This window comes from Paroedura picta, chromosome 7 (assembly GCF_049243985.1).
Source record: "Paroedura picta isolate Pp20150507F chromosome 7, Ppicta_v3.0, whole genome shotgun sequence".
In the NCBI taxonomy this organism is placed as follows: Eukaryota; Metazoa; Chordata; class Lepidosauria; order Squamata; family Gekkonidae; genus Paroedura; species Paroedura picta.
Window position 1 is genome coordinate 95,631,548 of NC_135375.1, and position 27,725 is coordinate 95,659,272.

General features: G+C 46.6%; 2 protein-coding genes and 1 long non-coding RNA gene across 8 annotated transcripts; 1 reads left to right on the forward strand and 2 right to left on the reverse strand.

Annotated features, from left to right (window-relative positions):
* Positions 1-72: 72 nt before the first annotated feature.
* ANP32B (acidic nuclear phosphoprotein 32 family member B) lies at positions 73-16,928 on the reverse strand. 4 transcript variants are annotated; one of them, XM_077345492.1, is made up of 7 exons: positions 16,594-16,928; positions 7,244-7,393; positions 5,309-5,431; positions 4,031-4,217; positions 2,873-2,988; positions 1,990-2,047; positions 73-724 (listed from the first exon to the last, which is right to left on the reverse strand). In XM_077345492.1, the coding sequence occupies exons 1-7, from the start codon at positions 16,645-16,647 to the stop codon at positions 654-656; spliced, it is 759 nt and encodes a 252-aa protein (XP_077201607.1). In that variant the 5' UTR covers positions 16,648-16,928; the 3' UTR covers positions 73-653. The 4 variants fall into 4 exon arrangements, with proteins under 4 accessions (XP_077201607.1, XP_077201608.1, XP_077201605.1 ...); XM_077345493.1 differs by having other exon boundaries at positions 2,873-2,985; positions 16,594-16,926; XM_077345490.1 differs by having other exon boundaries at positions 73-727; positions 16,594-16,926.
* Positions 16,131-27,725, forward strand: LOC143841330 (uncharacterized). Its single transcript, XM_077345489.1, has 2 exons — positions 16,131-16,361; positions 25,683-27,725. The coding sequence occupies exon 2, from the start codon at positions 25,686-25,688 to the stop codon at positions 27,372-27,374; it is 1,689 nt and encodes a 562-aa protein (XP_077201604.1). The 5' UTR covers positions 16,131-16,361; positions 25,683-25,685; the 3' UTR covers positions 27,375-27,725.
* LOC143841333 (uncharacterized) lies at positions 19,648-22,271 on the reverse strand. Of its 3 annotated transcripts, none has more exons than XR_013232671.1 (4): positions 22,226-22,271; positions 21,966-22,111; positions 20,517-20,638; positions 19,648-19,797 (listed from the first exon to the last, which is right to left on the reverse strand). It is a non-coding gene; the product is annotated as an uncharacterized LOC143841333 (long non-coding RNA). The 3 variants fall into 3 exon arrangements; XR_013232670.1 differs by having other exon boundaries at positions 20,497-20,638; XR_013232669.1 differs by lacking the exon at positions 19,648-19,797 and having other exon boundaries at positions 19,990-20,638.

Consider the following 27,725-nt stretch of genomic DNA (forward strand, 5'->3'; position numbering starts at 1 on the left):
AGGGGGGGAGGGGAGGGGAAAGGCCACAGAATCCCAGATAAAAGAGTTTTGAATATAACCAATTTACAAGACTAGTTTACCAAATAACGTTTATTTCATTCAAGTTCTTAAAAATACTTTTTTTTTTCTGTTGTTGCATAAAACATCCTAATGTAAAAAATATCCAACGTCTTAGAAAAGGAAAAGGGAGGCCAGGGAAAGCAAAGCATGAAGAAACAGTCCCCCAAAAACATCAGGACTCTATTTACAAAGCCTCGTCGCACAGAAAGTAAAAAGGGACCTACAAGTCAGTGGGGGCGGGGTGGGGTGTGTGTATCCCCTGACAACCAGGACTGACCCATCACACTCGCTCTTCTCGCTATGGCAACGGTGGGGAGATGAAGGCCTGGGAACCCCAAGAGGATTGAGTGAAGGTGCTAGCCCAGTTTGGGCTAGCTCTGTAACCACCTGGAGAGATCAGCTGCGGGGTGGGTGGAATGTCACAGGAATGGCCGACTCTTTGGCTCTTTAGGTGCTGCACCCGGGGGGGGGAGGGGGGGAAGAGGGGGGACTTGTTAGACGACTACAGGTGTGCCTCACGTGCTCCTCAGTCACAGATCATCCAAGGGGTGGCCCAAGCAATACTGAACAGTCCTTTGAGGGCACATGAGGCCTTAGTCATCATCTTCATCCCCTTCGTCGTCTGCTTCTCTTTTTCTCTTTTCGCCTTTCCCACTCTCCTCTTCTTCTGTATAACATGGGGGGAGGGAGGAGGGAAGGGAATCTCATTGTAATGACTTCTCCGATAAGGGGGGTGGGGTGAGGCCCACATGCCAATCCAATAGTACAGTTATGCTATTCCACATCCTTAGGCTACAAAAAGGGGGTGTTCTGGAAAGGAGATTCCTATCAGGCAAGCAAGAGAAGGGCTGCCACTCCCCTCCCAGCCCCTTGGAGTAGGACCTGTTAGGAAGTGGCTCCTTGCTGCCCCCTTTTGGTTGGAGGCAGGTAATCCTTTTGCAGCAAGGTCTGTTGTCCAGCTGCTTCCAGAGTCCCCTGCGCTTTGCTATTATTATTGGATTTTTTTATACTGCCACACTCTCGTGGTGGGCTTGGGGTGGTTTACAACATGGTTCAAACACACAAATCAGTCTATTTAAGAAATGAAATTAAGTTTTTTAAAAATTAAACATCGTCACTAATTACGACCTAGTTCATATACTAACCACAAACCCCCCCCCCAATCCAATCCCTGCCGCTGCTTGTCCTGCCTGCCTGTTGACTCTGGCAGGCTGCATCGGTCAGAGGCACAGAAAAAGGAGGAAGGAACCTGAGAGGGGTGGGGGGATCCTGATTAGATCACCCTGGCTCCATCAGGGCCTCTGATCTCAAATGGCAGTTAGTTTCACCAAGCTGGAGTCAGGGCTGAAAAGGCCCCGGTTCTGGTTGAGGCCAGGAGGATGTCTTTGGGCTGCCAACAAATTTGCACAAAGTGCGCTCTGGTGGCCATACAAGGACAGATGCCAGCCCCGTGCTTAATCAGTCACTGTGTGCACAAAAGGGTAAGAAAGACCCAATTTGATCCTGCTGCTCCAGGGATCACAAAACTACTGAGGGGGGGGGGAGTTTCTGCGTATACCCCAGGAATTGAGGCAAGGACAGTATTGAGAAGGTGACGTTTAAAGTTAGCAACCACTGGACAAGGGTCAGTGCTGCAGTGAGACAGCAGGAGTGAAATCAGATACAAGTCCGGTTGGCCATTATAATCATTCAAGCTTGCTCTCCTGTAAAATGAGAAACCCAGGGCTGGAAGTTTTTAGGCAGCAGTATGTGGAAGTCTGAACAGGATGAGATTTTATTTCAGTTTGCTAGGTAGGGGCCAGAGCCTTAGGGGGTTAAAGTAATTGTTTTCTAAGTAATGAGCTACCAGGGGCCCCCTCCAGCCCACATCACCCCTCTGGCAGCCTTACCCTTTATGCTATACAGAACTATTAAGAAAGTTAGTCTCACCTTCTTCTTCATCCTCCTCCTCCTCCTCTTCTTCTCCATCATGGCCAAACCCTTCCTCCTGGTAAAGGAAAGAGCACATGTGCCCCTGAGACAGCGGTACTTTCCCTCAGATTAGCACCCTTCATCCTGGGAAAATTCCCCGTTTGGCTGGGCAGCAACTTGCTGGAGGACACCGGAACACAAACTTGGCTATTACAGCTCAGCCAAAGAACCCAGAGTGGCACGTCCACAATTCCACCTGCCAGGATGCCTGTGAGAGCTCAGCCCGGACAACAAATAGCAGCCAGATGTTTACAACGGAGTGGATCTGATCTGCCAGGTGGTAGAAAGAGTGAGGGCAACAACTGTCATTAGGGCATCCTCTGGCAGCTGGACCAAGCAGCTCCACTACCATCTCTGGACGAGCGGCCCGTATCCTGCCCATTCTCTGTCAGCAGCTGCGGCAAAGACACCAGCCATCTGCTCCCCGTTTTCCTGGGCTCCACGCAGCAGAAGATGAGAGACTGCCCCCATCACAGAAGATGCTGAGACAATCTCCCGCCTCCTGCTGGCAAAGGCATCAGGGCGCAACTTTCCCCATGCTCCTTTAAGCCGCAGTGGTGCCAACAGTGAGATCACCCTCGGGGGTCCATACGGTAGCCCATTTCCTGCTCAGGTTCACAAGAGGGAGTGTGGCATACTAATTTAAGCCCAGCCAGCACCAAAGATGCACAAAAGCAATGCCCAATTTCATCAAGAGGAGGGAAGTAGTGTGTGTGTGTGGAGGGGGGGGAGTATAAGAGGGTCACTGGACAGTTATCTTGTCCTGAGCCCCGCAAAATCAGGAGCTGCCCCAAGCTTCCAATATTAAAAGGCTAGCAGGCAGGAAATAGTTATGGCCAACCTCTCCACTGATTTCATCTTCCTCGTCTTCTATTTCTTCTTCTTCATCGTCGTCCTCCTCCTCAAATTCTTCCTCCTCGCCGTCTTCGTCTTCATCTTCGTCATCTTCCTCACCTTCTAAGAGAAATGTGGGAGTTTGCACAGCTTTCCTCAAAGTCCAGCTCTCCTGGCTAGGTCCACCCCAGGAACAGACCGTGTTATCTACCAGTAAATTCTGCATCCAGACTGAAGGCCTTGCAAGCCCAATATCCAGCACAGCTGACCTCAGCCCACTCAGTGGTTGATATACTGAAGACTCCACAGAATTCCCCCTGGATTGTGATCCCAGCAGCGACCCCACGAAGAGATGGTTATATGAACCAATGCCTAATGTCTCAGCCTCAGCTACCATTGAGACACACTCTGAATATCGCCTTGCCAGTAAACGGGGACGTTTACTCTTTAAGTCCACTGGAGGCAACACTGCTCCAACACGAGCTCTTTTGCAGTCATACCAAAAACCAAATGCCCCCTCCACATTTTAAAGGCCAAGAGGGAAAGGCATGCATTTGTGTCAGATGCCACAACTGTTTTTTGGGAGTCCAGGGGCACCTTTAAGACCAACAAAGTTTTATTCGAGGCGTGAGCTTTCATGAGCTTGCACACTTCCTCAGACAATGGGACAAAAATCGCAAGGATACAGATATAAGGAAAATAAAACAGTAGTCAATTCGTAAACAGCGTCACAACAATTGTGCAGCATGATGATGAAGACTGGATAGTTCCGTGCTAGAATAAGAAAATCTGTTCTTTGGGTTCAGCAGGTTTTTCTGTTTTTTTTTTTTTTTTGTTAGAGCAGGGGTAGTCAACCTGTGGTCCTCCAGATGTCCATGGACTACAATTCCCATGAGCCCCTGCCAGCACTTGCTGGCAGGGGCTCATGGGAATTGTAGTCCATGGGCATCTGGAGGACCACAGGCTGACTACCCCTGGGTTAGAGGTATGATGTACCAAAAGGACGAGAGTGCACAGTGGGCCAATTCAACCTGGATGGCCTATTTCTTCTGTGCATCTGAACGCCTGCCGTTCCGCTTTCTTAGGCTGCCGAAAACACAAAGCCAGAAACGAGCCGTTTTCATTTTACACGAGACACAGCAGCACTGAGCAGCCTTCGCCTCACCCTCTTCGTCCTCCTCGTCCACACCGTCCACTTCGGCATCCGAGTCAGACGCCTCTTTGTCTTCTTGATCGTACCCGTCCAGGTAGGTGAGCTGGGGGAGAAGCTTGAAGACGCTCTCTCGGTAGTCGTTTAGATTTGTCACCTCACAGTTAAACAGATCAAGGCTCTTCAGAGATTCCAATTTTTTCTAAATTAGAAATACATTCCAGTTATCGCTATGGAGACCAGGCGGGATTAGGGTATGATCGCAAGAGCATTCTCGTCTGGAACCGAGGGCATAATTGTGAATGTTGGGAGACTTCCCACTATCCTCCTTGGAGGCAGGAAGTCTATCAACCGTAGCCTTGGTAACACAACATGCATTTCCATGGACCTCCTGTCTTTGGCCAGGGAATGAATGGCTTTAATCCGTCCTCCATTCCCTGGAACAGAAATGGTTTCTTCATCCTGCTCCATACCACTAAATCTTTATACACGCTGTTAAGTTCTTTCGGTGGTACAATATAGAGGTTCCCCATGAGCTGTCTCGGGATAACACGGAACCTTACTAAGTTGATGTAAAAATTAGGGAGGTGGCTCACAGGACAGTTGGTGAACATCCTAAAACCCTCCACGCCTATCCATCTTGGGGTTCTGAGAAGCCCAAGAGAAGGCATTCACATAAATATTTCAAATACATGCATGGCAATTATTATTTCGCTGCCAACAAATGAATGCCTGGCATGGTAAGATCACAGCAGCAGCTGCGCCTCAGCGCACAACAGCGAATTAACGGGCTAGCAACAGACTGGGTTGGTGCGTATCAACTCCCTCTTCCTGTTGCCTTCTTTTCAACCTCCCTTGGCTCTACTTTCAGCAAAAAGCTTCTGAACAGATATGAATGAGAACCAGGTTATCCTCAGGCGTACATATCACAATATAATTGCAATAATTGCCTACCTTATCTATCACAGTACTACACTACTTACTTCAATGCAAGACTGGGTTGTTCTCCCCCCCCAAAAAAAAAAAATATGCCATTAAAAAGTAGGCATCTTATTTCATTTTCATAGTAGAACATTTATTGGGCAATATGGCCATATAAGATCATGTTGACCCCTCACCCCTCAAAATGGTCAATGATAGGCCTGGAGAGGGTGGGGAGGGGCCCCAGGTGGGCATGTGCACAGCTATGCTCCCAAAACATATTCTCCAATTCTGGGGTTTCTGGAAACCTGAAGAATGTTTGAGGGGTTTCTCAATGGTAAACCAGAGCTAGAAAATCCATGAATAGCATACCAATGGCTCCAAGGTACTGATATCTTTCAGCTTGTTTCCACTGAGGTTTAGATGTGTGAGGTTAGGAAGCTTCTCGGCTAATACATCAAGACCTCCCGAAATCCTGTTGTCGCTGAGTTCAAGCTGCAAGGAAAGGGAAAGGGAACATGAACACACCAGCATGGGCAGAAATTAAATATTTCTAAGGCTGTGGGAAGAGGAACAAGTGCGACCACGTCTCGATCAAGATCAAAAACATAAAACAAATGGGACTCACCTCTGCCAATCACAACATCCAAATTCCTGCCACTAACCACGCAAGTTCCAAGAACAGTTTCTGGGGCAAGAGTTAGGCTGGTGGCCAGCCGCCCCTTTTTTTCAAAGTCAACATCCTACCCTTTGTGCTGACTTTTTACAACAATACTGTACTCTGTGAGGTAGCTATGATGAAGGCCCTGTGTTTCTTCACCCCACAGAATGTGTATTCCACCAGACATGCCCATTCCCCTTGCACCGCACCTCCATCATAGGCTGGCTTGCCAAGCACGTCACATTTCCTAGCAGAAACCTCATTCCCACACACCTGTGGGAATAGGACAGACAGGCTCCCACCCAATCCAGCCAACCTCCAGGATCACATTAACCTTTCAATCAGTCTTTTAAAGTAGCAATCCCCAACCTGTGGTCCTTTGACTAATTGGAGGTGGGCCCCGAAGGACACCTTCTCTCCCCCCCCCGGCCCTTTACTTCCCCCCCCCAGCCCTTTACAACACACTTCGGGTGTCATTGTCTTCCATCACTCCCAGATGGGACTATCTTGTTGCAGAGAAACAAGCTCAGGGTTCCCATTGATTTGTCATTGTCATGAGTTAAAATTTCCATGAAAATAAAATGTTCCTTATGTTCATTGTTGTGGCGTGTCTGTATCTTATTTTGAAGGGATGTTTAAACATTACCATAGCGATCAGAGAGCGTTACGGCAGTGGTTGAGAGTAGAGGAGTAAACTCCCCCCCCCCCCACCGGGCTTCAGTAAAAGGCGTTGAGTGGTCCCTGGTGATAAAAAGGTTGGGGACCACTGTTTTAAAGCATATTCTCAGTGTAAGTATATAGGACACGTGCCCAAAGTCAAATAAAATCCACACACTGCACCAAGGAAATGCAACTTTCTCTTACCAATTAAACATATTCGTAAATTTGAATTGGGTGCTTGTTTTGAAGTGAGCTTTGAGTAACAGTGTCAGGAAGGAAACCCTGTGATTGCGGTTCAAGTTGACTACCATCTTCCACACATCTAAACCTCCATCACACATCATCAATATGTTTCTTAGGATTGTTTCCTCTAAGCACGAGGACTTTCGAAAAGCCCAAGTGGTCAGGACATTAATTTCTGTGCTTGTGTGGCACGTGTGGCCCTGATTACAATTCAAATTCTAGCAACCAAGGAACAAATCTAAATTTCCTTTAACAGCTAACATTTTGTCAAATATTATCTGAGCCAATCAGGAAGGGTGGGTTATTAAAATAAAGTTTTTGTTGTTATTACTATTATCTTACCCTGCATTTTCTTTAATCCTGCCATCTTAACATTCCTACTGGTTTCCTCCAGGTTTCTCACTGGAAGGGTTCTGTTTTGATATGATGGGAATACTAGCAAATATTTATTCCTTTATTAATCCAAGATAAGAAATCACCCCCAAATTTCTTTCCATTATATGAAAGATGAAAACCAAGAACAGTTCCTGTTTTTGTAACCTCTGATTTTGACTCTTATTGCAGGACTAAGGAAGAGAGAGGATCCAGCTTCCAAATTCACTGACTTACTAAGATCATGATGGAAATGACGGTTAATGTGCTTGTGCAGCGATAGACCGGGCTTGTGTACTTTGGTGGCTGAAACGCACACGCCTAATAGAGACCCAGTCCACTGCTCACTGGCATTAGAGAAAAATGCTTACCTTTTTCAATTTTGGGAGCTTAGGGAGATTCAACACAGATGTCAGCCCCACATTTATTAAGCTGAGGAACTCCAAGTTGACAAACTCTCCTGACAGCCCCTCAATTTTGCCTTCATTTGATCTGCAGTTGTCAAGAACAAGCTCTTGAACCTGAAAGAACGCACAAAAATAAACACAATCCCTTTAAAAACAGCAAGTAACAACACCCAGTAAAATGAAACATGGGCATGCAGAGATACGCCTCTTGCTACACTTCACTGGAATTTATAGTCACAGGGGCCTAGCAAAAATTAACAACAACATTTGCCACCAAAAGCCAATCGGCATTTAAAAAAAACACAAAACACCTCAAAGAACACCTAGGCTTTGGTGGAAGCAGAATTATCAGAGTTCTGGGACAGCAACCATCTCTTTGATATCCTTGCAGTCCTCCTTTGACACAAAGACACTTAGCTCTGTTTGTTCTAGAACCTTAGCAGTATTTGCATTCAAGGTTCATTTACTGTACGACTTTTCAAGGAACAAAATATCTTTCAAATTGAATGATCCCCAGAGCATACGCTAAATGATACTGGTCCCCCAACAGAAAGGAGTGCATGATTGTACGGACAACTGCCGGCCTGCGTCCCCTCTTCAGAGGTTTCAGCTGCCTGCGATGACCTCAAATTTCATCTCATGCTTTCAACAGAAATGCTACAGAGCTGAATCAGAGATACAAAAATAAATAAATAAATAAATAAACAAACACCCCACACACAAAAAAGCCCCATACAGACAAACCGCCAGAAATACCCAAATCTAAGCAGCTTATGGATGCTGCATTTCACACTTACTTAACCCACATTTCACTAATGAAGGAAACAAAAGCTGGTTATAGTGATATTAAAACCAATAAAATAGGCTTAACAGTAAAACAGCAAACTACAAGCCATGCATCAGTAACAAAACGCTGATCCTCAACAAACTCCCCATCCAAGTCAAAATGTTCTTACTCATTTTGTGTTTATGACCACCTTTCTCCTGAGCATAGCAGAGCTCAAGGAGTACTGTACAACTATACTTTTACATAGTTTTCAGAAGATTAAAATTCATTTTTCAGGCAGGCTGTTTCACACTATGGAACGTTACAGAAAACGCCCACATGGCAGGGCCATTCTAGCATGCCTACGAGGGCACAAGTGTGTAGGAGAAAGTTAAGTTTTCTTCTCTCATCTGTAATTCAATGAGCCAAAATCGTAAAACAAATGCCACTGTCTACTTCCTGGCAGACTCAATGTCTTAACTAAGACTGAGAACTATATCCCCAGACCACAGAAAGCCAATACCCCCATTCTGCTAAAACAGCCCGTCTTAACTTAAACAAAACAACAAGCTGTGAAGAACGCACTGAAAGGCTCTATCATCTGTGGACAACAGAGACAGAAAGGAACAGTTAATGTGGCTGTCAAGGACAGTTTACCACCAGAAACTACCTACAAAGCCCCATGCTTCAAATATTATTACACCGACACTAAAGTTTTGCTCTGAGTAACAATGTGAATGGCTTATCTAATCTGCATACTGCAGGAAGGCGCAGCATTTTGGTGCATATCTTCACATACGCTGAAGAGGAGATGGAAATATGCTTTGGAAGACTCAGTGCCACAAAGCCTGGTTCCCACCAGAACCCTTTGGGCAGCTCTCACAACTACAGTTTCTGACAACTGTTCTGGTCACCTAGACAGCCCCACTGTGGACCTCTCATCGCCAGTCGCTTTCTGGAGCATCACCTGGCTTCCCTGGACAGCACAGAGGAAGAACACGAAATTGTCACAAGAGTTTTCCTTGCTGACCCTCAACTGTGCTAGAAGCTGAGGAGGGCAAGCAAAGCAGCAGTAACTCCCCTGAAAGGCTTGCCACAAGGCACACTCTGTGCCCATAGCCGTGGCTAGAGACAGCAGATGCAACACATTTGGACTGGTTCACTGGCCATCCTCTGTGAACCAGCCTAAAAGAAACGAAACAATTTGTCAAAATGGTATTTCTAAGATCCTAATGAAACAGTGCCACACATTCAAGGGCACGTGCCTGACCGAAACCTTACTTGGCCTTAGAAACGGGAACACTTCCACGACGGCAACGAAAGCAGCCAGCCTACAGGGGTGTTCTTCTGTGGATCTGGGGCCTCTGGCGAGAAGAGCTTGGGGGGTTGCTGCTTTCGAGCAAGCAGCGGAACAAGGACTTGCTGTCTTGCTCCACTTGTTTAGATAAAATAGAGAAGCCGATTTCGATCAACGCCCTGAGTCAACAGCTATCTGTTTAGGGTAATCATCAAGCAAATGGCACAGAGCTCTCTCTACCAATGGAAGTGAAAGGGAGAAGAGGCTTTTCTAGTCATAGTTACCCTCCAAATATCAAAAACTGGCAAATGTTGACCTTGCAAATAATCTGCTTTTAAAAAATTGACTTGGAAGGAGCGGGGTATAGTATCAGTGCCCAGAAGCACTCAAATGAATTCTGAGGAAATTCGCAGAAGCTACCCGAGCAAAGAGAATGATCAATGTCCGGCATTTTAGTATTTTTGTATGCTATTCCTGGAAACTTTTAGAAGCCATTCCCTTAGTAGAGTCTTTCACATTTTATTTATTTATCAGCAAAAAGGACCCATTTCTTGACTGCAACATTCACATATGATTTAAACTATATATGGAATGTGTCAGTGGAAATTTCTAAGCTATCAATGTGTTATAACACACTGTTCCAAGGCTTATTTGAAAAGCTTAAGATACATGTTTAGTAATAATAATAGTACTTCATAAAGGATGTTTTTCCACCGTAATATCACAGCTAATTTATAGCGAACTCCTAGGATTTTCAAGGCAAGAGATGTTCAGAGGTGGTTTGCCATTGCCTTCCTTGGCACAGCCATGGAAGATTTCCTTGGGGGTCCCCCATCCAAAGAGAAACCAGGGCTAGCCCATGCTAGCCCAGATTATTCATGCCAGGGAACTCAAAGTTTCCGGAGACTGGGTGGGAAATAAATGTAATTATTATAAATATAGATTCAAATGAGTAGCCGTGTTGCTCTGAAGTAGCACAATAAAATCAGAATCTAGTAGCACCTTTAAGACCAACAAAGATTTATTCGAGGCGTGAGCTTTCGAGTGCAAGTCTGACAAAGAGTGCTTGCATTCAAAAGCTCGCGCCTTGAATAAATCTTTGTTGGTCTTAAAGGCGCTACTGGACTCTGATTTTATATATAGTCATAAATGAAGAACTTTCTTTTTTTTTTACGTCTATATTTCAGCATTTGTTTGAGGCCAGGGTAATTAAGCCCCTTCCTGGCTCAGCCATATCATCTGGCTCCCTATGGACATCTCCCTTGAGGCTCTTGGGGAGGTTGTGTGTGTGTGGGGGGGGGAGGGAATGAGGCCTGTTTTCCTCACCTGGGGAGTAATCTTTTCACAGAAAGGGTTTTATTATTTCACTGTGTGGTTAAATACTGTAACTCGCCACAAGCCAGTTTGCGAGTGGCAAGCAAAAAAAGAAAAAAAAAATCATCAAATCAATCAATATTCATTTTCAAATCTTGTGATTACACAAAATAATCCAAACCAAAGTGTAAAAACAAGCCCACATGAGTCTGGTTATATAAATGTACTCTAAGCTTGATGCAGTAAAAAGTAAAACAAAATTAATATAATTGCTGGGAGTGAATATGAGTCTATGCAACTTCTTACCTTGTATACTTAGTTGATCTATCTCATACTTTAGATGTATCTTGGGACAATTCCACAGATTGTACAATGAAAACTATACAAAGTTAGTTTTTTTTTTTAATGGCTGTTGCATTCTACTTATTTACTTAAATAACTTCTACCTTGCTTTCCTATCAGAATTGGCTTTTGAGGCAGTTTACAATTCAGTCAAGGGGGGGGTAACATTAAACACAACTTATCAAAATCAAGAGGGACACACTAGAAAAGATCTAAAGCCTTGAGAATGCCACTCTTGGACTGTGACATTATAGTAACTGATATTTATTTATTATTAATTGGATTTCTAGCCCTCCGCTCTCAAGAGACTGGCTCATGGCAGGTTACACAAAGATATTCATGTCAAGGGGCTTTATTCATCTTTAAAAAGTCTAAAGAAGAGTTGGCCTTTATATCCTGCTTTTCACTACCCCAAAGAATCTCAAAGGGGCTTACAATCGCCTTCTCTTCCTCTCCCCACAACAGATACCCTGTGAGGTAGGTGAAGTCAAGAGAGCTCTGAGAGAACTGTGAATGGCCCCAGGTGACCCTGCTGACTGCATGTGGAGGAGGGGGGAATCAAACCCGGCTGTCCAGATTAGAAGCCACTACACTACTCTTACCCACTACACCATGCTGGCTCTCAACAGGAAAACTCAACTGATACTGGTTTGGTGCTAGGACCCTAGGCCATTCCCTTCTAATTTACACAAAGATCAAACAATCATAGTTTGCATTAAATTAGTCTATGAGTGGAACAGAATGAAATCCGCACAAGGTAATGAACAACAACAATTTGAAGGTAAAGAAGACCGAGTAAAAGAATGTTTCAAGATTAAAAGACAAAAATAACGATACACTTCTATGCAATTACTTTTGCCATCAAGTTGCAGTTAACATGGCAACCCATAAGGTTTTCAAGGCAAAAGAGATTCTGAACTGGTTGGCCATTGCCTGCCTCTCCATAGCTGCCTTGGACTTTCCTGGAGGTCTCCCATTCAAATACAGACCAGGGCTAACCTTGCTGAGTTTTACAAGGCCTGACAAGATTGGGCTAGCTGGGTCTATCCAGGGACCATTCTGCACACCTTTCCATGTGCTTTTGCAGCTGGCGTTTTCTGTGCAGACCAGGAAAATCAACTTCCAAAATGCATTAGGAGTGCATTATCTCACATGTGCAGAATGGGCCCAGGTCTGGGCACTCTAGATTTAGCCCACCAAAATCAATAGGTTTCAAGTGCTGTAACTCTGCACAGGACTGCACTGTTAGAAACTCCTGTTCACCAATAATTGCATACAAAACGTTTTTAAAAATATTCAAGAGGGATGGTTGTGGATACTGAAGATTCCGATAGTTTCCAATTTTCATGGATGTGCTGGTTTAACAGAAAAATTTCACCTGTAGTTTCTATTTTTAAAACAGAAACTTAAAATTGTGTGTCAGCATATTCAAAACATATCTGAATTCAAGTCAGAGGTTTCCTCCCACTCTTTTTAATCAGTTTTATAATAACGAACTGATTATAATGACATACCAGTGCAATGCATCGGAATATAGTTAGAATTATACTCATTATATGGAAAATTAATCTTATCCACCATTAAATATTTTCTCAAATTAACTACGCTCATCACTTTATACATTCCCTGTTCATTGTAGCCAATAGAAGAGGACGACTTCTCTTAAATGACTTCCTCCCAAGTCCACCTGCCTGCTTGAGCAGAAAATATCTCAGAAGTCTTGATTTTCTCCAAATAACTTTTAACATCAGTTAATGCTACGGAATGCTATGTAAAACAGTTAACACAACCTCATCAAAGCAAATTGGCTTGTTGTTTATGAGAAGTATCCCAATGATTTTTTTTTTAAATAGTGAAATCCTATCAAGGCACTGCAATGTACCTTTTAAAATAATCTATGCTGACAGGAAGTAGTTTGCCCTTTGACAGTAATCCTCAACAAACATTTACAATTTTGTGGGTGCTTATAGACATTTTACAGACTTTCAGTAAACATGCTTTTCTTTCTAAGGCTTCTAAACGGTTAAAGGAACAATACACTGAGAAATAACAAAATATATCCTTTCACTCTGGGGCAAATTCTAATTTCTGAATAGAATATTCACATAACTTGATGAAGGAAATTTGTTCACCTTTTTAAAAACCCAACCGTTCCATGATCTCTGAAGGGTGGTATCACAGTTGCTCTAAAGGAAGTGAGCAACCTACTAATTCCTTAGAACATTTCAGGCTGGAGGTTCACAGGAAAGACAAAAACCACCAAAAGGGGCAGAGGAGAAGACAAAAAAGGGTTGCTTCAGAACACAAAAGCCCAAACTCTGCAGTTTGCAACTTGGAAATGGAGACCTGAAGATATACAGCCCTTGCTCAGCTGTCCTCTTAAAATACTGAACATTCAAGCCCTGGTGGTCTGGAGAAGTCAAACACTTGGATGTTCAGCCGATCCCAAAAGAAAGTTATTTAATTGAAGGAAGTTAGCAGTAGCACATACAGCACCAGCACATGCACCACTGTTTTGCCAGGGCAAAGAAAAGAGCTATACCACATCAATGGGAGAAGACAGCAGCACGCCCAGGTATCACACGTAACAGCAATATTAGTGCTGAACCAGGTTATATCATCGGTTGGCAACAAAAGCAAGCGACATGCACCAGTTCAGAGCATCTGCTGCATCCCATATTGCTCATCAGCTATGTGAGAAGACTTGCTCCAGCTGAGGAATGCACATTACATAGATGGGAACTGTAGAATTCAATCCTGTGCCTCAAACTGCTGTTTATTATTGATGAGCTGGTGTCGCTCAACACAGAAATTAACATAGAAGAAAAAGAGTTGGTTTTTATATCCCATTTTTCACTATGTGAGAGTGTCTCAAAGTGGCTTACAATTGCCTTCCCTTTCTCTCCCCACAGCAGACACCCTGTGAAGTAGGTGGGGCTGAGAGGAGACAGGACTGCTGAGAGGAGACAGGACAGAACAGAAGTATCAGGATGGTGACTAGCCCAAGGACACCCAGCTGGCTGCATGTGGAGTGGGGGAATCAAATCCAGCTCCCCAGGCTGCTCTTAACTGTTGCACCAAGCTGGCTATTAATAGAGAATGGAGACGGAGCCAAAGCGATATAGTTTTTCTATGTTAATTTCTGTTTGAGTGCCACCAACTCAATAATAAAAGTGGGTTATAAAAACCAACTCCTTTTCTAGTTCTTCTCATTTTTCTCAATAGAAACAGCACTGAGAGGGAAAGTTATTTTCCCTTTTTTGCTGCTCTATGTGGATTATTCTCCCCCCCACCCTGCACTGTTTCTGGGAAAACAACTTGGGAAGGTCAGGAACCCTCCTCCCTCTGACAGTGTTTCAAGCGTGCTTTGGCTCTCTTTTATTTTTTTAGAAAATCATTTCTCCAAACCTGGACCTAGCTGTTAAACACCTGAAGGTGTAGTTTGGCCCTAGAAACCACAGCCATTCAGTGTTAAAGACACTTAAAGGGGCACTGCAGAAGTTATTAGGGACACTTAAAGTAGCACAACCCTGGTCTATATATGAAGGAATAGCCAAGCAGATGGGCTATTATTATTAATTATTATTATTATTTCGATTTATTTCCCGCCACTCCCAAATGGCTCGTGGCGGGTTAGTGTCTTAAAACCCCATTAAAACTCCCATTAAAAGACTTTAAAATGTCACAGCATGGTGGCACAATAATAAGATCCCCTTCCTACCCCCCTTCCTAAAAAAAGGGGGGTGGAGGAGAAGGAGGTCAACAGTGTTCAAGAAGCCTAGGGGAGAGCAGTCGATGTACCATAGCAGCCCCAGCCTCAACCACAGACATGGCGGAAGAGCTCCGTCTTGCAGGCTCTGCGGAACGTTGAAAGGTCCTCTTACAGACCTCGTCCCAAATATGCAAGTAGTCAAGCTGCCATAATATGAAACAACTATTTTCAGCCAGTGTTTTCCAATGGCCTTGAAATCAGCCTGGAACAGACTAACATTAAGCAATGCAGCAACAAACATGGGGCTAATTGTACTGTACATGCCAAAAAGAATGTCCAATTATGCTCGAGATAGCATCTGAAAAGCATGAATAGTGCAAATTAATCCCCCCCTTCCAATAAACTGTGATAGTGTCCATTAAATTATCTACCTACCCCCTAAGGCTCAGAACTGCTTCCTAAGTTGTATTTTTGGTACATGCTTCTCATGTCTGAGACAAAGTCTGAAAAAACATAACAAGCCCAACCCCAAATATGTTTTTGTTTTTTTTACTATCAGGCTTGACGTTAAATGAGCAGGTGGAGCCAGGAGGATTAAAAGGGCGCGCTCATATTCGCCATAAACAAATGAGATTTTATTTCCTTGTGAGCTTTAGCAGTGTAGCCCACTTTTTCAGATACATCCAAAAAAATCTTGCTCCTCTTCCTGCCGCATCATTGGATCTAGCCCAGAAGAGCTTTGGCCGGGATAAAATGTATTTGTTTATATTTATTCATTTGTATTCCACAACGTCTCGGATGACTTTTAATGTTCTATCTATTTGATTTTATTAGGAGATTGGTTGATATAAACCATGTTTGACCCCCGCTCTGGGCTATCCATGAAGGGCGGGGCATAAAAATAAAAAGTTTATTAGTATCATTGTGCCAAAGACTGGTGTTTCTTTCCCCATTTTCTGCCCCTGCGGAATCAGACCGGCCATATTGCCCCTATCGAGAGAGTAAATTCTCCGGAGAGGGCAACCATGACAACGTGCCGAGACTGGAAAGCCCTAAGGTCGGGCCGAAGTTAAGGCGGTTTCCAAATCCCAAAGATTTCAACAGGGAGAGATTTAGGCGCTCGATCGAACCTCCCCCCCCCCCCGGCCATTTAAAAGAGCCTAACTTAAAAGGAAGCTTTTGGCGGGAACGCGAGGAGCGCGGAGGGGAGGAAGGCAGCGCACTCCATGCGCGCCCCCGCGCGCTCCTTCCCTCCCTCCCTCTGCAGCTGTCGCCCGTTTAAAGAGGGAGGAGGAAGGCGGGAAAGGCCGCCCAGAGCGCGCCCGCAATGGCTGAAGGGAACGAACGCCGCGTGAGGAGGAAGAGGAGGAGGGACGCGCGCTCACGAGGCGACGGCCTCGCCTCGCCCGTTTAAAGCCATGGGGAGGGGGAGCGAAAGGGAGGCGTGCGCGTCAGAACGCACACACACTCGAGAGACGCACGCACGCGCGCGACCCGGGGCCGAGCGACGAGCGAACGCACGCGGCGCTCTGTCGCGCGCACGCGGAGCGCCAACCGCCTCTCTGTCCCTCTGCAGGCAAAACAGCCCGCGTTCTCGCAGGAGACGCAGCAGCGGGAACAACATGGCGGCCGCAGATCCCCTCGTCAGCCAGTCAGTCGCTCTCCCATTACGCGCTCGCTTCGCTTTTTGGGGGCCCCTTCTCTCCTCTCCCCCACTTCTCTCTCCTTCCGCCCCCCAACCGCCACTTGGCGCCCCCCTTCCCTCTGCCCCCGTCCCGCCCTCTCCTCCCCCCACAATGAAGACCCGGCTCGCTCGCTCTCCCCCGCCGCCCGCCCGCGCGCCCTCCCTCTCTCGCGCCCCCCTCGCGCCCTCCCTCGCTCACATCCGGCGGGGTCCGGTTCCGCAGCTCCAGGTGGATCCGCTTCTTCATGTCCATGGCGGCGGCGGCGGCAGCGGCAGCGTCGCGTTGTGAAGGGAAGGAGAAGCGCGGGGCGGGCCCGGGGTCGCAGGCGCTGCGAGCCAGGCGCCGGCGGGGGGCAGCGGCGGAAGGGGAGACCGGCGGGCGGAGGCTGGGAGCGCGGGGCGCCTTTTCCACCGCCGCCGACTGCAGTTCAACCGGCAAACGAGACCCCCCCCTCGGCCGGAGCCGAATCGACCGAGCGAGTGACTGACTGACTGGCTGCCTGGCCGACCGACCGCTAGGGGGCGCGGCAAAGGCGCCAAGAAGAGACTCCCCGGAACTCAGGCGTCATAGCCGCGCCCCTCCGCCCCCCCACCACTCGGGCGCCCGCCTTTTCCTCCCTCCCCTCCCCTCCCCTCCCCTAGGAGCAAGCAGCGCCCCCCCCCCCGCCACGCCAGAAACACGGTTCTCTTCCGCCGAGGCGTGTTTCACAGCCTCGTGAAGTCCACTAAGACAGATTCACACCCTTCTGGGCCCCTCTCGTCTCAAGGAGAATCACACCCTTCTGGGCTCCAGAAAGGTGGAAAGCCTGGGTATGGCAGCCCCACGTTTGAGTTGCCCATTCGGCCAGGGAAGGTCAAAAGGTGACCTTAAGACTAGATATGAATAACTAAAATGGCATGGAAAGAAATTAGTTATAAAATGTTAATTGAAATATTATGGCTCTCCCCCCCCCCCATAATATTTTGAAAAGTTGTTTTCTGGGGGGAAATGTGTGTTTCTTCCCTTCACTTTTGTGTTCTAAAATTGTATTTTTAAGAAATAATAGTATACAATGTATTATTTTAAAATAAAATATATCCACCCCCAAAAAGGTGACCTTAAGCCAGTCTCTCAGCATAACCTGCCTCAGAAGGTGTTGGGAAGCAAGGGTGTGCACCAAGAGGGGGATTGGAAGTTTAACCCCACCCCAAAAAAAGATTTTTAAAATAATACAAAAAGCTACTCACTGAATCAACAAAAAACTATTAACAATTATACAAAATACAAAAACACACAAAGTTTTAACAATCAAGAAAGATTGAGAACTACGTAATTAAGTTTCACGCAGGTAATGGAATGTATTGTAAACCTATCCACCACGTTTTAAAAGTCATGTGCATAGGCCTGTGGTGACAAGATAAAGTGGAAGAGGGGAGAAACTGAGCAACTTTGGATCCCCTGTTAAGGAGAAAAGCCAAAGGAGATCATCAGAAAGAAATAATTCCAGAAGAGGGGAACCATGGCAGTCTAGCAGCAGAATGAAACAAGTCCAGTGGTACTTTAAAAACTAAATTTGTTTGTGTGTCAGAGATCAACAGATGTGTGAACTGTACATATCTAGCAGGTATACAGCAACAGAAACCCCAAACTAAATTGCATGAGTCCTTTGGTTAAGCATTTGAGTTTTTCAGGACACTTCACCAGTCTGATGAGATTTTCTTTTAGTATTTTGCAGTGGACTAACCCAGCCATAAGCTTGTTTTAAGCAAAGAAGAGGCATGGCAGATGGTAGTTTAAAGAGAAAAAAATGTATACAGAATGGGAAGGACAGCTTTCAGTGCTTGATAGGCAGAGCAGAATTATCAAAAACAAGCAAACAAAAAAGATCTAATCAAGGAGGACTTTGTGTGAAACAAGATAAGCAGATCTAATCAGGGCTTTCCAGGGACTTTGTAAAGATATAGCTGAACTGATTAGCATCTGCAATGGGTGTGTTTAGGACTTGTAAATTTGTAGTTGGTTCTGTAGTATGATTGTGCCAAATAGCAGATCTTGTCAGCAATGGGACCAATAAGGTGTATAGTTCTGGTCACCATATCTCAAAATAGACTGCAGAGCAAAAAAAGTTCAGAAGGCAAATAAGATGATTTAAAGAATTAGAATGCCTTTCCTATATTGAAAAAACTCAGGTTTCTGAGTCTTAGGAGGGAGACAAAAGGAGATATGATAAAGGTTTATGCAATTATACATGTATAGAAGGTTCCACCCAATTAATAATTAGAACTGGGGGGCATGCAGTGAAGTTGGTGGGCAATAGAAGAAACATATGGAATTGATTACTAATAAAAAAGGAGAGGCTTCAATTCCTAGGTGGCAAGTCCATTAATAGCCCCTAAGCTCAATAACTAAAACAAGCTTCTACATCTAAACCACCTTTGTAGTAAACCTCTGAATACCAGCCTTATGGCAATGTCAGAGAAGGGTTTGGACCTCTATTCCCTGGCTGTGTTGGCACTCCAGAAGAATTGGCTTGCCACTGAGTGAAACAGGAATCTGGACCACACTTCTGATCCAAGCAGAGCACTTAAGGCCTTTAATTTCCAATCCCAGAACAGCCTTCTTTTCCTGGTACCTAATGGAAAATGTTTGCACTGACCTAGGCCTGCATTGTTTGAGACATGCTATGCTAAATGTGTACCTTGGAAGCTGCCATTTAGGGCAACTGATCTCTACAGACTTAACTTGATGTTACTCTACCCATATTTAGCTTGCCCCCATTATTGTATTCTCAGGGACACACACAAAAAAAGGAGGTGGTGATCAAAAACCCAGAAGGCCTGGTATTTGGCTTAGTGAATCTCAATTAAGGCTTCCCCAATCAGAACCACTGGATCAGAGGGATGTTTGGGGGACAGTTGAGTGGGGAGCCTGACTGCACCCCCCCTCCTTCAACATTGTAACAATCTTCCCAGGCTCCTGTCTATAGAGCATTGTGTGGGTTCCTATCATAAATATGCATGCAAGCTGATCTTACGTAGAATTGAACATGCCCAACCCCACTGATATTTATTAGTAAGTCTAGCTTGGATTGGTCTTGGACACCGTGGAATTTACTTCTTGTTTGCTGGGGGGTAAATGGTAATGACTGGGGAAGGCACTGGCAAACCACCCTGTATTGAGTCTGCCATGAAAACGCTAGAGGGCGTCACCCCAAGAGTCAGACATGACTCGATGCTTGCACAGGGAATACCTTTTTATTTCTAAGTCCTTTCCACTAGGTTCAAGGGCCTACTTCCCAAATAGTAGCACAACCTTCAGGAGAGTGGGTTTGCATTTCCAGAGATGTTGCTTACCCTATTCAGCTTCTGGAACTTGCACACCTCTTTATAGGGAGATCCACAAGTTAGGGAGACACTCCTCTTTCTGTTGTAAAAACAGAAACAAAAGTCACATACTTTCCTCTTGTAACAACTGAAGCCACATTATAGCTTCAGAATTATGAACTATATTAATGTACATTAAATTCTTTCAAGAATGCACATACAAACAACCTGCCCAAAAGACATCAAGACTACATTTGTATATTATTTATTTATAAATAAATAAATATTCTTGTGGAATATTCTTGTCCTCAGGCTTGTTGAGCTTGTAAACCCTGATGAAATGTTGGGTAGGTTATTTGGCAATCATACAAAATGGCTGCTACGAAGAAGACACAATATTGGGAGATTCTAAGCAAAGCATCCCTCCTATGACAGGAGCAGCGTCTTCCAGCTCTTGACAGACTCCAAAGAGATATCTCCCTCCTGTGGTCATGAAGCATTTCCTCTGCCAAGGAGATGGAGGAAAGCCCAGATTGGTTCTTTTCTTTGGGGAAGGGGGTGCTTAAAGAAGGAAGTGGGCATGGGGAAAATGGACATCAATAAATTGTAAGCACCATGCTGAAGTTCACTACTGAGATGTTACTCAAAAGTGTGTATCATTGTTTATATGGTGTTACTGGTATGTGCTTCCCAGCACTAAGGGGAATTTCAAGAATAGCCCTTTCTAGATTGGTTTCCTTTGCGTGAAAGAACTCTGCTTTGTAATGTCCAGAGAGGCCCACATCTCTTGAAGGTTCACCTTCAGGTTGCAGCTCTCACCATCTCTGCGATGTGCCTAATGGCACTTCCTACATATTTCTGCATTCTCTCTTCAACTGGAGGGGATGTCAACTTTTTCCAGTCTTCCATATCCAATGCAAGAGCCATCTGCAGATCACCACCTAACCATTCAAGGAAACAGACACAGGCTTTAGAAAACATTCATTCTTTGATCAAAGACCTCTGACCCTATCATGCAATGCTTTAGTCATGTATAGGGAGCATACTTCCCTCCAGGATGATATTCAATACAGTTGTGGGTGCCTCCCCCCAGTGGCCCTGCTGTTTGCTGGGGAAAAGCAATTTTAAAAACCAGTCTAAGTAGGTAGTGAAACAGCAAGTACAAGTAGAGTTGGTTTTTATGCTCTGTTTTTCACTACATGAAGGAGTCTCAAAGCATCTTACCATCCCCTTCCCTTCCTCTCCCAACAACCAACACCCGGTGAGGTGAGACTGAGGGGGAGCCCTGAGAACTGTGCATGGCACAAAGTCACTCAGCTGGCTGCATGTGGAGGAGGGGGGAATCACCCAGCTCTCCAGATTAGAAGCCACCACTCTTAACCACTATGCCAAGCTGGCAAGATTATTATCTTAGACTCAACCCCAAGTGAGGTTATGTGTATACTTCTAGTGTGAGATTGAGTAGCAGACACAACTCTAATTTAAACGTGGTGAAAGGCAGGGAAGAAAGACACAAATTACATTTCCTGCTTCTCTTTATTGCCTGTAATGGATTCAAATCAAGTAAATCAAAAACATGTTCACTTTGTCCTAGGGCCATTACTGTAAAAAACAAACAATGGGGGGTGACATCCTTCTACCATGGAACAGTCAAACACAAATCCAGATGACTTAAAATTAAGAGATCTTTAAATTTTTTAAAAGGCTTACTTTACCAACATGCAAGTCACAAAGTACTATATATATAAGAATAAACAGGCAAAGATAAATTTTGCAGTTTAAGCATCAAAATATTTCCAGTGGAGTAGCTGCCTTGGCATACTACTACAGGAAGCAAATAGCTTACTTAAAACTTTTTTTTTTTTTGCTAAATTGAAACAGCCTTTGATTAAACTTAGCTTAAGAAAACCGTGACTTCTTTGGGTAGCTTAAGAAAATTGGCTAGTTTTTTTTTGCAATTTAGCACCCTTGCATTTGTTATTTCTTGTTTTCTTATATTTATATATATCCCCCCATGTGCCTCAGGGCTGCAAGAGAACATGATCAGGTGCAAGTTTTGGATTCAGCCACACATCTCTGCACAAGGCCAGGAAGCCAGAAGTGAACCACAGCAAGCCCTTGGTAGTTCAGGGAAGGGTTTTTGCAAAAGCTTGAAAGGTTTGAAAGAGAAGAGATAAAGAAGGTTTAAGGGACAGCATTACCATAGCAAGAAAGGCCAGAAACAAAGGCTTTTGCATGAAAAAAGGTGGAAATGGGCTGTGGAAATACCTGGAGGCTTGTTGGGTGGGGCTCAGGGAGGGGAGGAACCTCTATCAAAACAGCCATTCTCTCCAGGGAACTTATCTTGGTTAGCTGGGTGTCAGCTGTAACAGCAGGAGATCTCCAGGTGTCACCTTAAGATTGGCAGCCCGGGTCTATTGCATGGAGAAAGGAATCTATGTAACCACAAACCAAACGGTGCCTCTCTAGATGTCCATGGACTACAATTCCCATTAGCCCCTGCCAGCAATTCATAGGAGGAAGCTTACCATTCCCAGGTTGACAATATTAGCACCTTACCACACACTTTCCTGCCTGTTCCAGAAGACTGCTGATTGCCCAGAGCCAGACCCTGGCGATAATATGTTGCCCATGACCTGCTCGCCAGACTCCTTTCCTGTAAGTCAGAGGTAATCAACCTGTGGTCCTCCAGATGTTCATGGACTACAATTCCCATGAGCCCCTGCCAGTGTTTGCTGGCAGGGGCTCATGGGAATTGTAGTCCATGAACATCTGGAGGACCACAGGTTGACTACCCCAGCTGTAAGTCTTTTTAACACTCAGGCAGGCAATGGCACTGAACTCTCCTATAATTAACCACTGGGAAACATCAGGGGAACACATGGCTTGCTTAGCCCTTATAAAATTGGGCCACTTATGTAGGACCCATTTGAAATAAATGTCATCTTCATTTCTCCTTGCTACTTTTTTAAAGCAAAGACTTCATATATCCCTCAACAACTGCATAATAGGCAAGCAATCCCCCCCTCCCAATCCAACAGGTAAATTATCTCCAGTATGTACCTCCAAGGCTGCTGCAAAAGGCACACGGCTGTTACACCTAACAAAACGGCCATGATGTTCAGAATGTCTCAGGTAGCCAGGCTGAAGATCAGCTGATTTCTCCTGGCCAGGATAGGTGTCTGGCTAGCGACAATATCAGTAGGAGAAGCTCTTCCTATGCCTGCATCTTGCTTCTAGGGAAAGGTTCGTCCCCTGCAGTTCTGTTTGCATAAAATGAGAGCCTGTGGGCTGCAGAGGCTGGAGACCCCAGTTCAAATCCTCACTCCCTCGCACAAAATTACTGGGTGATATTAGACCTGTCTAGGGTTGCCAGCTCTGTGGAGAAGGGGGAAAAGGTCCTATACCCTTAATTACTTGGCTTAATGGGATGTTCTTTACAAGGTACTCCTTTAGCCATGAAAGCGCTTTAGCTGCACCGTTCTACACATTATAAGGCTCTTTTAAAGGAACAGGGCTTTCCTTCCTATTCAGGCCAGCTGGCAAGCCTGTATTTCTCCCATCTTTCCTCCGAGGATTTCAGGGAGTGTGCATAATTCTTCATTTTCTCCTACTGTCATTTTTTCTGTCTATTCCACTGCTCCGATTACTTTTCAATATTGTCCTCCCCATGCTTCTAACCCAGTGCATACAAAGTTGCCATGTGTTTCTTTAATAGAGGTTTAATGGGGTGTCATTTGTCGGGTGATGTTATTTACTTCCAGCACATGAAAGATTTTGATGGCCTATCACCATACATTATTAAAATGACAGGGCATTTCCCTTCCCCCTCCACCAGCAGTTGACACCCCTAAATTTTATCTCAGTCCAAGAAACATCAGCATTTCGTACCCGATGGAGCAGAATACCTCTGTTTCACTGGGGGAAAGTTTTACTCCTAATTGGCTCAGAGAAGCCCACTCTGCAGCTGGAAGTTCTTGGCCAATGGAAAGGACAGGGTAAAACCTTGGGTTTATAAAAGGGGGAGCGGGTAGATAAGGAAGGCTTGCTTTATAAGTCAGTGTGGACATTGGTGTGGGAAGCAGGTGGTCTCCAAGAAGAGTTGAGCAACTGAAGGCAAGTTGGTGAGTTGCTTTGGTTAAAGAGTGGGTGCAGAAAGAGAAAGGAAGCAGCTTGCTTCTCTAGAGATCTGGCTTTAGCTGTGCCGCAAAGACCATGATGGAAATAACCTGCTACTAGGATAGATTCAGGTGGGCCACCGTGTTGATCTGAAGCAGCAGAACAAAGTTTGAGTCCAGCTGCACCTTTAAGACCAACAAAGTTTTATTCAAGGTACAAGCTGGCATGTGCAGGCACACAAAACCTTCTACCTTGACACTAAAACTTTGTTGGTCTTAAAGGTGCTGCTGGACTCAAACTTTGTCCTGCTGCTACTGGGATGTAAAGTCATGAAACCACTCAGGGCCCTGTTCTTCTTGGCAAGGGAGCAGATCAACGTAACCTTTGGAATGTTTTGATTTGTTGCTTCCCTACCTTTTTCCCCCCGTGGGACCCAAAGCAGCTTATAACCTTCTTCTTGCCATCATTTTCTTCTCACAGCATTTTATCCCCGTGAGATAAAGGAGGCTGAGAGGGTCACCGGCCCAAAGGCACCTGACAAGCATTTCATGAAAGAGCAGGGACTCAAGCCTGTCCAGGCCTCCTAGATTCTAGGCCCCTTCCAGGGAGCTGGGGTGCCTGCTGAGATCTTTTCTAGGGCCCATCAAATGTTTTTAGAAACTGGGCGTGGTCAAGTGGGGCTTTTGCTCAGCAGAGCCCCTTGAGAGCTGATTGGCTAGGCAAATTAAAAATAACATTGTTTCAGTGGCAACTGCCATCTCTCTCATACTTCTTTCCCATTATATTTTCCACTGTATTTTTGTGATGTAGTGGTTAAAAGTTGCGGCTTCTAATCTGGTGAACCAGGTTCCATTCCCCATTCCTCCACATGTATCCAGTTGGGTGACCTTGGGTCAGTCACAGCCCTGATAGTGCTGTTCTCACAGAACAGTCCTGTCAGAGCTCTCTCAGCCCCACCTCCCTCACAGGGTGTCTGTTATGGGGAGAGGAAGGGAAGGCGATTGAAAAGCCGCTTTGAGACTCTTTCGAGCAGTGAAAAGCAGGGGATAAAAATCAGCTCTTTTAAAGAATCCCTCCTCTCTTTCCTTCTTCTATGTGGTTGGCCCTGCTTCCTGCAGCAGCCATTTTGTGGCTGGCTCTTCCTCCTGGGACAGTGGTTTTGAGGTTTCACCCACAAAAAGGCTGAGGAATCCCTGATCTATGGTATCCCATAGAGTTTATCCTCTGAAACCTCACTTTGCTTTCAGGGTGTTGTTAGGGATGCCAGTTTCCAGGTGGGACCCGGGGATCTCTTGGAATTACAGCTCATCTCCAGGCCGCAGTGATCAGTTCCCCTTAGAGAAAATGGATGCCTTGGAGGGGGGACTCCATAGCATTAGACTCCACTGAGCTCCCCCCCCCTTGCCCCAAATCCTGCCCACTCCCGGCTCACCCCCAAAGTCTCCAGGTATTTCCCAACCTAGAGCTGGCAATCCTATAAGTCACCTCTGTAGGCTGGAGGTCAGGTGTAATTTTGGAAGAACTTCAGGACCCACCTGGAGGATGGCAACCCTAGGTTGTGGTGTTAAAGGCCCATTGGCAGAGCTAGGGAAACGCTGTGGATTTTGTGGGACTCTGTCGATGTAAAAGTTGGGCTGGGGAGCCTTAGGAATTGGGCTGTGCTAGTTTCATTGCTGCTGTGGAGGAAGGGGCTTGAGGAAAGAACACCAAGCTTAGCCTATTCATTCACTCTCAGTTGAGCCTACCCCACAGGGTTGCTAATAAAATTGGGAAGTCACATACTCTGAGTTAACTCTTTGGAAGGCGGGTGGGAGAAATATGTGATGGGTAGAGGAAAGAAATCTTATCTGCCCCTATCTGTTCTAGATCATGGCTCATTCTTCCAAGACGCCCTCCAAGATTCCGGGCCGCCGCGCCTCCCTGACCTCCGAGGAGGAGACGCCGTCTCAGATTTCCCGTGCCCGTCGCCCAGACGGCTGCTCCTCCAGGAGCTCCCCTCTTCGCAAGCAGAACTCTTCCTCGTCCCTCCGCTCGGAGGGGCAATCTCGGGGCTCCCAGCTCCCCGTGTCCCGGAGCCGTCGCTCCGAGTCCTTTTCTGACCCCGACCCGGCTGTGCTGTCTTTGGTCCAGGCCATGGCTCGGACAGGGGTGGCTCTTTCCGAGGCGGAACTGTTTGAGGATCTCCTCTTGCGTCAGCTGGGGCCCCGGAGGACAGTCCCGGCCCTTCCGCAGCTCTACCACACCTTCCTTCCGGCGTTGGGGCGGCTTCACGAGTCCACCCTCAGGCGTGCCATTCGCCACAGAGACGCCTTTATCTTCCTCCACGAGGAGACCGCTGGCGAAGGCCGCGCTTCCCTCGGCATCTCAGTCCTGCCTCTCGATAGGGCCGGGCACTCCCCGCTGCTCCTGGGCGTAGAGTTCGTGGAACAGCTGAGCCACATTCTAGTGGCCCGCGCCGTGGCCCGCGTCCTCAGCGAAGGGCACGTCTTGTTTCACCGGGTGCTGGCCGTGGTCACTCCCGGCGGGGCTCACATGAGGCAGGCCTTTGACCCCAACGGGGTTCTGAACGCGGTGCTGCTCTCTGCCCTCCACGTCCCCTGCCTGCTGCATCAGCTGGAGCTGGTGATGGAGCTTTGGCCGGAGAGGTTAGAGAAACTAACCAAGGTGCTGCCCCTTCTGGAAGACACATTTGGCCGCTGTGCCGCCCTGCGTCACCGCTACGAGCGATTCCTGCAAAACCGGCAGCTGGACCTCTCCTTGCCGGGGCCCAGCGTGCGGCGCGGCCCAGAAGCCTGGTTGGAGAGAGCGATCGGCGTTGCTGAACATCTCGACGTGTTGGCAGAGTTTTTGGCGGGGGACGAAGAGGAGGGCACTGCGGTGGCCCGACTCAAGGCTCTCCTGACCGAGCGGAACGAGGACCTGCTGGCCGAAGCCACCTTTGTCACAGAACACGCGGCTGGCCTGCTGTCCGCGGCACGCTTCCTCCGCAGGGTAGGGGAGCCGGTGGCTCACCGGATTTACGGAGAACTGGATTCCCTGCGGATTTCTTTCTCCTACCACCTGGACATGAGGCTGGGCCCGGAGACGGAGAGGCACCTAGGTTCGTGCAGCCCGCAGCTCGCCGAGCAATTTAACGCCATCTTGGCCCTCAGCCTGGCCCGGCTGGAGCGCTTGATTGACACCCACCCAGCCATGCCCACCTTGAGAGCGGTGCGCGCTCTGGATCCCAAGCAGCTGGGCTCCGTGGGCTGGAGCCGGTTGGAGCACGAGGAGGGGATCCCCGGGCTGGCGGAGGTGCCGGAGATCGAATGGTTTCGCTACCAGCGTTTGGCCGAAGCGGCCCCTGCCGACATCTCTCTGCCCCAGTGGTGGGAGGCGCAAGCCGAACAGCTGCCTATGCTGAGTCCTCTGGCCCGGCGTTACCTGTGGCTGCCTGTCTGTACTCCCAAGTCCCCTTTCCCCCCAGGAGGCATACTCAGCCCCCTTGGCGCTGAGGCGGGATTCACGGAAGACAGTGCCCGCCTGCTCTGCATGCTGAGGTACAACCGCAGGCTCTGACAGGCACCCACCGCTTCGGTCTATTGGTGGCAGGGATATCATGTATGCAACACACAAACACACACACACACATACATACAGCCTGTGAATCCTGCTTCCTGCTAGCAGCTTTTCCATTGCCTCCTCTTATCCTTGCTTCCTTTGCGTTCATAGAGCGTTGTGGTTTTGCCAACTAGATGGAAATCCAAGGATCTTTTGGTCCGAGGTCTTTTGCTTTGCTTTTGGGGGGCTCTGAGCCGTCTCGTTTCTAGAAGGCAGCCCCCGTGACGATCCACGTGTGATGTTTTTATCTTTAAACCAGATATTGTCTCGCCTCTGCGTATCCTAATAAAGAGTATCCTCTGCAGCAAA